This window comes from Herpailurus yagouaroundi, unplaced genomic scaffold (genome assembly GCF_014898765.1).
Source record: "Herpailurus yagouaroundi ecotype Mexico unplaced genomic scaffold, PumYag 100, whole genome shotgun sequence".
Classification (NCBI taxonomy): Eukaryota; Metazoa; Chordata; class Mammalia; order Carnivora; family Felidae; genus Herpailurus; species Herpailurus yagouaroundi.
In genome coordinates this window covers 51,874,204-51,889,352 of record NW_024412391.1, presented here as the reverse complement: position 1 = coordinate 51,889,352, position 15,149 = coordinate 51,874,204, and the positions used below count along the sequence as shown (strand labels likewise).

General features: G+C 34.8%; 1 protein-coding gene across 24 annotated transcripts in view; it reads left to right on the top strand.

Moving 5' to 3' along the window:
- HDAC9 (histone deacetylase 9) overlaps nt 1-15,149 on the top strand; it is a 931,635-nt gene that overhangs the window by 423,088 nt on the left and 493,398 nt on the right. Inside the window, exon 1 of one of the 24 annotated variants that reach the window (XM_040472493.1) lies at nt 6,888-7,266. The exons of the other annotated variants lie outside the window; for them this stretch is intronic. Coding sequence (XP_040328427.1) covers nt 7,248-7,266 — 19 coding nt within the window. The 5' untranslated portion in view covers nt 6,888-7,247. Of the gene's footprint in view, nt 1-6,887; nt 7,267-15,149 lie in introns of those variants that run through there. 24 annotated transcript variants of the gene reach the window in all.

Here is a 15,149-nt window from a genome sequence, read left to right as displayed (position 1 = left end):
GGCTCTGGGCTGATGGCTCAGAGCCTGGAGCCTGCTTCCGGTTCTGTGTCTCCCTCTCTCTCTGCCCCTCCACAGTTCATGCTCTGTCTCTCTCTGTCCCAAAAATAAATAAATAAATAAATAAATAAATAAACGTTAAAAAAAAATTAAAAAAAAAAAAAAGCAGGGCTATATCTAATCAATTTTGAAAAGAGTCCCTTCAAACAGTAAAATGACATTTAAAATACACTTTAAGAGAGAAGCTTCAGCCATCTGAAATGCTTATTCCCATATGAATTAAAATAGATACATGAGTTTATGGGATGTATCTCCTGCCCAGTAAAGCTATTTTATTATGGAGAATGAATCTTTACATCCAAAAGCCCAGTGCTTTGTTTATTAATTTTATACACATTTCTCTTAAGTGACTGAGAAATTCTTTTTGTAGAATAAACCTAAAGCTTGGTTTTATAAGGCCCTCCTTCACAGACCAAAATGAAAAAGATGCTAGCAGAAACTATAGTTTAGATATTATGCCTTGGGAGAACTATTTCTATTTATATTAATGAGCTTATGAGTGAGGTCATCACAACTCATTCTAGGAAAGATCTCTGTCAGTGTAATCCTATCTAGAGAGAGTTTAAACAAGAGTAATGTTTGACTTGGCATTCTAAGTCAGAAACAAGTTACATGACAAATGATGCCACTATTTTTCAGTAAATGACAAACAGATGGAAAAGAGTTACCATGTATCAAACATTCAAAAGGTTAATATCTGTAAAGTGCAAATACAATACCAGTAACTCAATAGAAAGATGGTCAAAGGTATGAAGAACACATTCAAAGAGAAAGAACCAAAAATAGCCAATAAATAAATGAGTAGATGATCATTCTCAGTCATGATTAAAACATCAATGAGGTGCTATTTTTTCATCCATTATATTAGTGAAAATAAAAAGACTTCTAGTACACAGTGTTAATTAAGGCTGGAAGGAAGGGGCACCATCATGTACTAGTGGAAACGCATGCTGGTGAAATTTTGGAAAATCACAAATTGTAGTACTATCAATATTTAAACTGTACATATGCTGCAGTCCAATAATTCCTTGTAAATGCAATACCAAAATGCTTAAGCAAATGTACAAGCATTTGTGTACTAGGATATTTATTTATTTATTTATTTATTTATTTATTTATTTGCAGCATTATTTATAGTGATAAAAAGTTGAAGATAGTTTAGGTATTGGACAATATAAAAATCAATTGCCATAATCCATACTCTGAAATGCTATATAGTCAGTACGATTAATAAGTAATGTCTAAATATATTAACATGGAAGAATGGATTATATATTGAGTGGGAAAACATCCCCAATATGTAACTATATACATGAGGATGGTAAACTCAATAGATCTATGATGATGTTGTCATGTTGTTGTCGTAGGAGCAATAGAAAAGTAGTAAATAAGAATATTTTAATCTAAAGACAAAAAAGCTAGAATGAAAAATAACAAATAGAAATGGTTAGGGCTACAGTATAAATTTAAAACAAAAAAGCATTTTGATGTCAGTGTGTTAACTTAAAGTTGAAAGTATTCATACATTTGTTTCAGTAATAAGATTGAGTATACATTTCTCTGAGAGCTTTTTTGTATAGATCAAAATACTAAAGTAACGATGCATTTTTTATTTTCATTCTGAAGACTGTCTCTTGCAGATAATTTTTATTTACAGTTTATTATACTGTCCTATTCTTCCTTCTTTACCTTAGATAGCACTCATAATTATAGAAGTGGGTTACCTGTTACTTGCAGAAATGTCATTCACTATTAATATCACTTTGCAACACAGAAATTTTTTTAGCATAATTAGAGGCAACCAGTCTGCTTAAATAGAGTTGGTTAATTAAGTTATAAAATTCTGAGGGAATATGATGAACTAAGTAGACATGTGTAGTTAGAACTTTCTGTTCTGCTTTTTATCAAATGTTTCTGGCACCTGGTTTTCTCAACTGTCCTTCTGTTGAATATGGTTTTCAAATTGATGTTAGGAAGAGTCCGTAGTACTTTCTGGACAAGTAAGCTCTTCATTTGTAGAGTGATGATATGTCAACACAAATTTTCCAAAATAACAGTCCTACTACCCTCAGTGTCTTGGAAAGAGTTACTTGATACCCAGAGAGTGGAGTACAACTAGCCTAGAGGCTTGGTCTGACACCAAGCAAGAAGGTTTATGAAAGAAGATAGCCCAGAGAGCTGGAGCCCTGCTCTGCTGTGTCGACATGTCTAGAGCTCAGAATAAAATTGAGTTTCCTGCTTTAGCCATAGCTGGGTCTTAAAATAACCTGAAGAAATTATAGTTCTGATTACATAGAAAGTGAAGGACTTAGAACATTCTCCTAATAAAGCCATGAGAATGACACAGAGCTTAGTCATCAGCAGTCCTTCCCTAACAGGCATTTTAGAGAGAAAAATAGAGCTTTGAAATTGGATAATTTGATTTGAAATCCTGCCTAATTATTTTAAGAATGCAGAAAACCTTTCTTTTTGGCCAAAAAAATAATGATCTGGAATCCAATTATGAAAGAACAGGCTTTTAAAATGTTTGATATCTCCAGTAATGGAAAAAAAAATCATGTCTTCAAAATTACATTCTGCTGGAAATCTCATTCTTGGATGTCTTGCTTTTTGCATTTTGAATGGAGGAATTTAATGTAATTTCCTTTTGGAAACATGGCATTGGAAAAATTAGATGGGATGTTTGATTCTGTGTTGGATGCTATCTACTAGGGTACAGATTTTAAGAGCAAACACTTCTAGTTTCATTTTAATTCCCAAAGGGAGATATCTGACTTAACCAGATGCCTTGAGATTTGTCACAACATAGATTGTTTACATGGAATCAGTGCCCAGCTATACGTGTATTTGATTAGCACACCACGAATAAAATAAGCAAAGTGGATAAAGCCTCTAATAACTCCAATTTTAAAAATTATTGCTATTGGTTCTCCTGGTAATATGCTATTCTGAAAGGCATTTATTGCCACACTGTCTCACCATGTTTAATCATGTGTTATTGCTTTCTCTGGATACCGTTGATACACACTGTATTGGCATCGGTGCCATATAAATAATATGACTGATCATAAACAACGGTCTAGGATTTACAATTTTTAGAAAAAGGATAATAAAATCAGTTAAAGCGAATCTTTATTAAGATACTTAACTTTTTTACTTATAAATTAAAAGATAGACCTTTAATTAATAAAACTTTTTGATAGGTTTTCTCAAATGGTTCCAGTTATTTTTTCTACAAAGTTAGCTGGACCTTCACAGGATTTGTCTATTTTACATGGAACTTAAATTTAACTAAGTCTTAGCAAAGTGCCTTGAAAGAGGAAGTTGAATAAACATTTGTTGAAAGGAAAAATGAGTTATTGAAATATTGTGTCTTCTATTATCATTCTTGAGAAATGGTGGTGAGACAGCTTAGTAAAAGTGACTAACAACCACGTATATATGAACACAGGATGTAAGTCTCCAAGGTAATCAAGACCATCAGGAGGATGTTAGACCAAAATTAACACCGAGAGAAATGTGTTATGCATATATTACAGCCCACGTGTGGAAATCTGTTCATTTATAGAGAGATTGCCTCTCTGTGAATGGCTAAGTCGTCTCTTCCAAGCACAAAAAACTCTTAGGGCCATTCAGAAGTAAGAGCCACACACCGAAAGATTTTAAATCATCAAGTGTCTGATTAGTAAATACATCTTTAGATATAGGGATAGAAATTTTATTAGAGTTATATGAATGTGGAGGACTCTGGGGGTGAGGGTCCAGGCTGCCAGACTCTGAGGAGCCAGAATCTTCTAACAGTATACTCAGAGCACACTCCCAGCAATCTGGCCACATTTTCATTTCTTCTCTTGATGCTGAGGATTGATCATTTATTCCTAGTCACATTCTTCCCAGACCTGCAACTGGTTAGGACATAGTATCTTAGCTTTCATTCAGATACATCATAGAGCTCATTTGCTAATAGTGAAATGAGAAACAGGCAGGTTACAAACAAACAAACAAACATACAAAATGGGTCTGTCTTATTTCTTGCTCCATCTTTTTAGACTTTCTAGGGGCAGCAATTGAAGTGGGGTCAAGACTGTGTCTTACAAAGTAATAATATCCCGTGAGTATCAAGTGCTATGAACTTTCAATGAATGATATTTCATTTGTTCCTCTTTAGAACCCTCTTTGTAGGTGGTGGGAAAAAGAGTGAGGAAACTGAGCTTATAGAGGCTCGACAGCTTAAATCAAGAAGCATCAATGGATGCCCACTGAATTTATTCCAAAGTGGATGTTGCCATGTCTTGCTTCAGAGCACACTGTCTAGAGTTTAGGAAAAATGGCACAGTAAACAGAGCTCAATAGGTACCAAAGCCAGGGAATGCAAGATTGGGAAGGCCTGAGAGGCCTTGCAAAGGAGATCACTGAAGGGAAGTTCTGTGTGTTGGAGGATAGTTGGAGGGCTTGATCTATAATGTGGCTATGGTAGGAGATGAAGATGTAGAATAGGCAGGAGACAGATGATTAAGGCCCTTTAGTTCCATGAGAAGATGGTGGTTACGAACCTCTGAAGGATTTCAAGCAGTAGAGCTGATGATCAGAAATACTTCTTAGAAATGTAACTTTGGTTGTGGTGTCAAGGAGGGGATACTACTTAAAATGGGTTGTGTAACTATTATACAGTCTGTTAACTCTTAACTGTAAGCACCTGGGCAGAAATAGTGAGAGGATAATGAGAGGGAACTATAAGGACTGGAAATGGAGAAATCAGAAATTAATGCAAAAATAAGGGGCGGGGGAGGGATCTAGAATGACTCTTCTGTTTCTAGCATTCATGACTGGGTAGATATGATGCCACTCTTCATTCGTTTGACAAGTATTTTTTGAGTGCCATTTATGTACCAGGCATTGTCTAGGTGCCTAAGATAGATGAGGGCACAAAACAAAGTCTTGTACACTTGCTCTCATAGAACTTGAAGTCTGTGTGTGTGTGTGTGTGTGTGTGTGTGTGTGTGTGTGTGTGTGTGCGCGCGCACGCGTATGTGTGTATTATTCCCATTGCTTGTCATGCTACCCATCTGGACTGACAGACGTACAGGGGATCCTGGTGGGTAACATTGACCAATTTTTATTGAATGAGGGAAGGAAGGAAGAGAGTGAAAAACCTTAAGCAGTGAAAGCATAGAGGCAAAAAGAGTCCAATGGAAACCAGCATCTGGCTGGGCTGGCTATTTTCAGAGTAATCAAATATGAGAGATATGTGGAAATTGGGCCTTGGCGTACACACACAACACACATACATCTACATGTATACATATATTTACATATATAGTGAATATGAGAAGGATGATCCATATGTAATTAACTGCTGTATTGCTTTGAGAACTGAAAGTTAACTATTTCTTATACTTGAAGAAAACCCCAAGTTTTGCAGGGATTTTAAACTCAGAATTACTAGTCAGTTGTAAATTTCAGATGTAGACTATTGCCTTTTCTTATTTAAGGGAACTGAAATTACCTCAGCCACTTATCTACTTTGTGATAGAGCCTGCTACCAGACCTATAGTTGAGAGGAGCTCACTTTCTGTTATTCTTAGTAGTTAGTCTAAGTTAAGGCAAGGACACAACTTGTACGAAGGTTGGATTCAGGATAGCAGTGTATTATACGTTGTGACTTCAAGATATTTAAATCTAAAGCTAATGGCATGACATTCTTTTATGAAAAGTATTAATGCATATGAAAATAAAGCTCAAACTTGGAGGAGGAGGAAGATTAAGAAAGGCCTGTCTGTATACTCTCTCTCTGTCTCTCCGTGTCTCTTCAGAGATTGAGAGAGAGAGAGATTTAGGGAGTGAATTGTAATGAATAGATATGAATTATAACATTGCTAAATGAAATGTTATTATCTCAACACCTGGTTCAAAATGTACATGGAGAGTTTGTCTAAAAGATTTTGGGTAGGAGTTTGTAATAAAACTTGGCATTTCATATATATATATGATATGAAATATAGAAAAGTATATATAGAGAGAAGGAAACTTGTTTTTCTAAATGTAATGTAATACTTTTAATAGACTAAGAGATCTTAGGAGACTCCAAAATCATTTCAAGATTTAATAATAGTGATATATTTAAGTTTTTAGTATGACATTCATTATAAGCTAGAAAAGACTAAATAATCAGCCTGAATCAGTAAAGCCTCATAGGTTTGCATGTTATAGTGTGCTTCCTCAACTGTTCTCACAGGACAAAAATAACTAATTATTTGATAAATTTAATTTCAGAGCAAATGTGTTGACACATGGAACGACTTAGACAGGGGCCAGATGTAACAGTATATAACAAGTAATACTGGTGATTTAAAACAAATAACTGATAGAAAAATGTCATCTGGATAGACATTTTAAAGTGACAAAGTACAAAAGGCTTTGATGCTTTTATTCTTTTCCTTCTTGAAATTTCTTAATCACTTTGGTAATCACAGAAGAGAAATCTTTAAGATTGCTGAGTTTAAGTGTTTAGAAAATAAGTCTACTTCTCTCCCGACACCTGTAATCCTATCATTCATTTGCAGTCTTTACAAAAATAATCCATCTGGGTATTACGTAGTGTATGGGATTGCTCTTTGAATATAGGACTGCCATTTCTTTAAGCTAAGTCTGGCCTTGGAGAGCAGAGTAGGATGCCCATTGTCTGGCGTTTGGGTTCTTTGGCCTTGTCTCCATCTCTTGGACTGTTTTCCCACAGGTGTCTTTCCCTTGCCGCATATGATTTCTGCTGCACCCGGCTTTAAGTACTAACTGCCAGTGCTGCCTCTCGAGCAGTCCAGGGTGCCTTGCTACCTGAGACGCGATGTCCTGTAGTTACTCTATTTTGTGTCTTTGTGTGTCACCCAGCAGTTGTTCTAGACCATTTGAAGCTCATGGTTTTAGCTACTATTTGAGGAGTGCACAAAGAACGTTTCCTCAGGAAACTTGCCACCTTCATAGGAAAGGTACACAAAGTGTTTAATTCATCATTATATGAACTTTTGATTATGATATTTTGTTGGAATTATATAGCATTGTTTTTAAGTTACTGTTTGAGAATTCTTGTACCTGAATCATCTTTCCCCTAGAGTGATGCCTAAACCCTCCCACTGACCACTCCCACACCAAAAGAAGCATGCTGTGAACACGGCAAAATAAACTACTAGAGCTCAATGGCCATCACGTATAAAGGTACTAAAATGTTTTAAAAGGTGGTATTTTGTGAGCAGTGGAAAATTTGAAACAGGTATTTCAACTGACACATCTTTATTAGTACTCTGTGTCTACAGCTGAAGACTCAGACTCTGGTAGTTGTAATACAATAGTTGTAAAAGGTAGGAAAAGCCAATTCTTGTCAATGTGTCACCAAACATATTATCAAAGTTAATCTCATAAGGGTATCAGAGGAATTAAAGTTGCCTTTGGGCTCCATGTTATAAGAACTCACTGAAATTCCAAGCTACCTCAGTAGCTGACTACGTACAGCAGCAGGAAGCCTTCAATTAACTACATCAGTTCTATTTGTAGTACAAAGGATCTGTGACTTAGGATAGCCTACATAACTTAAAAAGAAAACGCTCAACTCTATCTTAACAGTATCCTGAAGTACAGCCTGAGAGGAAAGGATACATGGGGTAGGTCAGGAGCATGTAGGATAGTAACTAATTCAAAGGCAATGGGGTCTTAGGTGGAGCTTTAAAAAATGTTCTGTCTAGTCAATAAGAAATTGGGTGAAAATTTCTTTGAAAGAAAGGTAAGCCAGAATGTAGAGCAATGTTCTACATTCTAGAGATTATAACAATAAAAGTCACCAATTTAGTAGAGAAAAAGATGAACTTTTAGAAGAATTGTGGGTGAAAGAATTATTGAGGTTAAATGGACAGATTCACATGGATGTGATAGTGAAAGATCATTTCCCTGTGGTTCTGTCTGGCCGTTTCTAGGACTATAGTTACGAAAAAGAGAGGAACATTAGGAGAAAGGATCAGAGAGCGGTAGTGGTTCCGATATTTTCTTTTACTCTTTGAAACTATAACCTTTACTAATTTTTGGAAAAAAAATTGTTAAAGAGTGGAACTTGCAGGGCTTTTGCAGAATTTTAAAGCTGAATTGATCTACATTTTGCCATCTTTCTTTCCATTTTGCCTCCCCCTTCACCTTTATGGGCTTATGTCTAACGAAGTAAATTCATGTTGTTGAAAAAGAATTTTGAAGCATTGAGAAAATTTTTGGGGATCTCTGGGTAATATCACAAGATTAGATTTAAAAGTTATTGAAAGAAATCTTGTGGCTCAATGAGGAAGTTGTCAGGTTTGTGATAATATTGAAAAAAAAATCTCTGTTGGTTTTCTCTAAATTAGGGTTCAAAATACAAAAGTCATTCTGAGATTTTTAATTAGGATAAAAAGTCTGATATATTTTACACCAAGCAGTAGTTAGTTTTGGTAAATAAGTTTTAAGGAAAATGTTCAATCAAATTAAAATAAAAATCTTTTATTAAAATAGAAATCTATGAGTTTCCTGTTTAAAATATTCATGTGGAATTTAAATGATGAAAAATGTTAATATGATTTTAGTTTTTGAATTCTGAACTTTTTGGAATGTTTACCTTATATGTCTCTATGTAGATGATAAAAAATAATTTTAATTTTAAAGGCTATTATAATACATTCTAATATTTTATGCAAACTGTCTACTATACAGAATATAGTTTCCATGAGTTGTTTTCTAAAATAATTTTCAGTCAAAATTAATTTATTTTTCAGTATAAATGCTTATTAGTTTTAGAGCTGATAAATAGAAATGATAAATACTGGTGTAAGAAGTATAGTGTAACATATTAATGTAGCATCTTATACATAAGTGCAAATAAGAAGATTATTAATGTAAACCAATATATTTATAAGCAAAGGAAGTGGAATAAATTCTTTTTTGGATCTTCAGACTGAATGGATTTTCTGGTCCCTTACTCATAATTCTGAGATATAATCAATAAGACTAATGTTTATTCTTCTTTGCCCCTTAACTTACTGTCCCATAGTCTCTCATAAGCATTAAAATTGACTTAACAAACTCCTGATTATATACTTGGAGCATTCTTTTTGGTTTTGTTCTAGGAAGTCACTTCTAAAAGTGGTATAATGTTTCCAAATTATAAACAGTTTGCAGTAATAATATTAATAACAATACATTTTATGGCACTGGTAGATACACAAGAAGATAGGAACCAATGAGAATGGGGATTTGGTATGGAATATAGTTTATCATCTGTCAGAATATGAAGCATGAGAAGGCAATTGTTCTCCTTCTTCACTGCTCTTCCCTTCACCTTGAACAATTTCCTGCCCAGTCTAGAGCACGTATATTTGGAATGATATATATTGCCAAAGGAAACACATAAGTAAAAAACCTGAGGTGAAGTGGCTATTTCAGTCATCAGAGTTTTCCTAGGGTACTTATATTACGTGTCTATTTTCTTGCTTGATGTCTTTGTCCTTCTGTGAGTCTCTTGGATCCCAAATGTTTGGGTGTAAAGCCTTTTTCCTTACTTGACTCAATAACATGTTAATGTCCCTATAGATTTCCAACGTAGATGCCAAAACAGATTCAGAAAGTAATTTGCACATAAATTAGATGAAATGTTGTAGGTAGTATAAATCTATAAGTAAATATTGTCACATTCAAATACTGGACTTTGTAACTCATATTAAAAGGATGGATGTCATGGCAAATCATGTACCATACCAAACTAATGGAAGCAAGGTAAGGATTTTAAAAACTGGTGAATTCAACTAGCCCAAGTCTCTTTTCTCAATAATATATGAATGCACTTCTTCTTAACTATAAAAACAAAAGAAAAAAAAAACAAAAAATAAGCCTACGTTTGAAATAAACTACATAATGAGCACAAGCATAAATTACATAAAATGCACACAATTATCAGTTCCTTTTCTGTCAAGTTAAAGGCATCATTGGAAGCTTCTCAAATTTGATCTGATTTATATTCAAATTACTTTTTATAAAATAGACATTTAGTGCTTTAAGGATGGCACAATTAAAAAACAATATATATTCTTTCTGAAAATAATATTGGTAACATCCTGTTGAAGCTGCTCCCAAAATTGAGGGAGACTCACTCATGTGAAGGTAGCCACATGACTGCTTCAGAACATAAACAATGTTTTACATACTAGTGCTGAACAAAAAATGATACCCTTGCTGAAAGCCACTTCTGCTGTGTGGCTCCAACAAATGATTTATACGTTTAGTGAGATGGCAGGGAATTTTTTCAACTAATGCAAAATATTCTAGAAACAAAACAAAAAAAGAAACTCTTGCCGAGAAGTCTCTAAAAGGGTATGAGGTTTCTTATTTTACATTCATTAACTTTTTATTTTATTAAAAGTTCAGAAATAGGGTATTGGTCATGCATTGTAAACTCACCATCTGGGTCCACTCAGCTTTCTGAGGGGTTTCCCCTAGTGTTACAAACTTGTGAAGATGTATTTCATGTTTGAAAAAAAATCAGGTATTTAATTGTATATGTGTATATATGTATATAAAATATGTGTGTGTATAAGATAAAATGCATGTGCATAAAAATGCATGTTCTTGTAAAGTGTTGGAAGTTTAAATACAGATATATAGTTTTAAAAAATTACATCAATCAGTATGGAAAGGCTTACAATGAAAAAGAAACCTTTCTTTATCCCATTTCACCTTATTCCCAGTCCTGCCCATATTAACCAATTTTAATAGTTTCTGCCTTTTATGCTTATAGAAACAACATCTGTATCTTCATTTTTTTACTGTTTATGTATTTATCTTGGTGGGGGGGGAGAGCACAAGAGCAGGGGAAGAGCAGATTGAGAGGGAGAGAGAGAATCCCAAGGAGGCTTCTTCTTGTCAGCACAGAACCAGTTGGGACTGGATCTCACTAACTGTGAGATCATGACCTGAGCTGAAATCAAGAGTTGGATGGTTACTTAAAGCTCTATATCTTTAAATAGATATTTGAGGGGCACCTGGGTGGCTCAGTCAGTTGAGCATCTGACTCTTGATTTCAGCTCAGTTTGTGATCTCATGGTTGTGAGATCAAGCCCCATGTCAGGCTTCATGCTGAGCCTTGAAGACTGCTTAGGATTTTCTCTCTCTCCCTCTGCTCCTCTCCCCTCCTGGCACTCTCTCTCCAAAACAAACAAACAAACAAACAACAAACAAAACAAACAAAACAAAAAATTTAAAAACTATCACCTTCTAAAAAATAAAGAAGTTATTTGATATATTCATTTATTAAACACAGTCTATTGACTTATTGCCTGGTAATGAGAATAATTTTCCTCTTCTTCCCCCAGTTCATAATATAGTTACACCACTATTCTTACTTTTTCTGATCATTATTATTATTATTTTAAATTTTTATTACTGTTCAGTAAACCCAGGAATAATAGGGTTCTTTACTGGTCTTCAGTTTATTGAGGTATATAGACTAGCAAAGTATAAATAACATATAAATGTGCTCTATTAAGGACTTTTGTTGCACTCATATTGCTATTTTAGTTGAGAAAGTAAGAGTTTAAATCACGACATAAACTGGAGAAATTGTTAAATGATAACTTAATATCTCCAAAATCTTTTCTCTGATGTGCATGTAATTAACCAAATAAGAAATAGACTCTTAAAAGAATTTAAAAAACTTAAAAGAAAATCACCTTTTTCTGTGATTGAAGAAAAAAAGTCAAACAGCTCTGAAGTTAATTCATCATGTATATGTTAGTTTTTGACAGTCTTCAACAGATAATTTGATGAATTTCTTATAAATAAGGAAATAGGGAGGGAAAAAATTCTCCATTATTTTCATACTATTCTTTTTGATTCACCAGCTATAAAAATGTAATTCTGTCCATATGTGCCTATGTAAGCAAAACTCAATGCCTTTAACTTCTCAGAACCACAACTGTGCTGAGTTATAGTGAACTCAATTTCAATACACAAATAAAGGAAATGTTTAAAAGGTTGATGCGTGATAAAAAATGGACTCTTTATGTTGCGTCAAAATGATGATTCTGAAAGAGAATATTGTAAAATGGACTTTTTGTTGTTCACAGCATTTGTTTGCTATTATGTTTTATATTTAACGAATTAAAATACTCTCAAATTGAACTATCACATTTCAGCTACTATATCCAGGAAAACTGTTGTCTACAATAGATGAAGAGCTCTCTTAAACATATTTCCAACTGGAGCAAAATATTTGATTACTTCAGAATAGAAGGATGGGGGGAAAGGTGGCCTACTTATTTACTAAAGTATACCAGTTTTGAAAATTAATTTGTACCCTTATTAAATACAATTTTTATGGAATATCATAAACATCTATTTTATCCCTCCTCTCTCTCAGCTTTGATGTTAACTATAATGACGACTCTCTAGGCCTTAAACACTGACTTGAATTTTGGGTTCTCTGTGACTTAACAACTAAAATTATTAAAATGTTATATATATTAATTCTGTATAGTTTTTTAGAAATAAAAATAAAGCATGCATTCAGTTTAAAAAGTAAAAACTTTTAGAATGAAAATAGCAATGCCCTGCTGTGTCTTTCTCCAGTTTGTTTTTCCAGTGCACAGAGGCAACTACTTTTAGAAGTTGTTGCTTTTTTCTGCTCTTTTACATTAATACTTTGAAATAACATAGTCATATACGAAATGCATGTATTGTTGCCTTGCGTGGGGAGATGAGGAATTTCTTCCTAATATCCATTTGTATATATCCACCCATGGTGTACCCATGCCACGTGCAAATGTACAAATGCACACACACATACACACATGTATATATAAGGTACATGTACATTTCTTCCCACCCACCCCAATGGTTGTATCATAATATTAAATAAAATCAACTAGCATTTACATGACTAGTCAAATGTTACCTCTGAATCAACCATGCCTCTTATTCAATGCTGCCGTTTTCTTGAAGTTAATTTTAAGTTTACCGCCCCCCCCCCATTTATCTGATTTTCTATGCTTAAATATTTCTTCCATGTGTTTATAAAGAACATTGACCAGGGACACCAGGGTCACCAGGCTCAGTCGTTTGAACCTCTGACTCCTGATTTCAGCTCAGGTCATGATCTCACGGTTCACGGGTTTAAGGCCCGCGTCGGACTTTGCACCAACAGTGCAAAGCCTGCTTGGGATTCTCTCTCTCTCCCTCTCTCTGCCCCTCCCCTCACTCATGCTTGCATACGTTTTCTCTCTCTCTCTCTCTCTCTCTCTCTCTCTCTCTCTCTCTCTCTCCCCCTCTCTGTCTCTCTCAAAGTAAATAAATTTAAATTTTTTTAAATATGTCCAAACCTGCAACATTTCCTGGAGTTTCCAACCCATTCTACCATGAACTGGTTGCTCTCTGGTGGTACTTATCCTGCATCTTTTCCTTTGCTGTTTTCTTGGGTGATCCCCTCTCTCTTAGATCCTTATGGCTTCTTCATTGGTTTTTCTTTTGCTTTCATTTTCTGAAGAACATTTTATGGTAGCTTATATTTACTGAGTTTTTACCTGTCTGAAAATGTCATGTTTGTCTCCTTGTTGTTAATAGATTTGTGTGGCCAAGCCAGGAGCACCAGTTGAAAATCATTGTGAATTCCAGGCTCATTCTGATGCTCTTTCCTTTATATGTGGCTTCCTCATCTCCTTTGGAAGCTTTTTAGAATCTTCTCTTTATCTCTGTTCTAAAATTTCACATTCATATGCGTTAGTCTTCTTTTATTCATTTTGCTGGGTATTTCTGCAGAGTCTTTCAATTTGGAGACTCATTTTTTATAGTGCTTCAAAAGTTCTTCGCTTTTTAAGAGCATTCCTTTATCAAAGAAAACTGTTCTTATTTTAATGTACTAGGTAGCTTTATTAGAGAATATTAATTATAGTTAATCAAATTTCTGTTCTTCTACCTGCACTTAATGCTTTTTCTTTGTTCCCTACCCCTTTCACATTTTTTTTTCCTTTGTTTGATCTACTGAATGTTGGAAGCTTTCATGTTTAAGAGTGAGCATTTACTCAATGGAAGCTCATTATTTGTGTGGTGACTGTGGACTGGATGGCTTCCTGTGTAGCAGTCCTTCGGGTGTATGTGTATTTGTGTGCTTGTGTTTAGGGAGAATCCTTGCACAGCAGTGTCTTTAGATTTTTTCTCATGAGTTGTTCAGTGTCTCCAGAGAGGAATCTTCCAGGCTTCTATTTGAAGGGAATACACTTGGCTGTCAGAGCTCAGCAAGTAGATTGGCGAGTAGGCTATGCAGACATGCACTCAGTCAGCCTGCCACTTTTCAGCTCTACATGCATCTCAGGTTTTCTGCTAGGACTGGGGCCCTGTATCAGTTCAGTTTATCCAAGGAATAAATCTCTCCGCTTGTAGTCATAACAGGTGCAGTATGTGTAGAGGGTGAAAGAGACCTAGAGGGGAAGAGAAATCTCTTGGCTACTGGGGAGAGGACATGACATTTTAAATGCTTTGTAATCAGACCTTAAAGCAGCCCCTCTGCTTTTGATCCTGCACCTGGCCACTCACCTTCCTTAGTGCTGTGCTTGCAAGTTCTGAATCTCTGGGGGATTCTGCGGCCTGAGGCAAATGGATACTTGCTCACTGTAGTTACTTCACATGGCACTGTCTCCATTCAACACTGTTGATGGATAAACGGTGTTTATCACTGTTCATTTCACTTTTTCTTTTTAAAATTTCATTGAACTCTCTTGCTCAGTTTTGTCTCCTGTTCCATTAGCTTTTTAATTGTAGGCTTATGAATTTTAATTATTTTACTGCCATTTTATGGTATTTCTGAAAGCATGAGCAATAAATGTATTTGGTCAGACCATCACTTTTATTCAGAAGTCATATATGGCTTTTATATCATCCCAAATTATTACTGTATTCCTGTTGATGTTCTTATTATTACTGTCTGTGCCATGAGATATTTTAAGATAATACTGGAACACTCTCAACAAATTTCCTAAAACAGTCTCCTGAAGCCCCTCATTATGGTCATAGACTTGATCCACATCTGTAATTTTAATGAG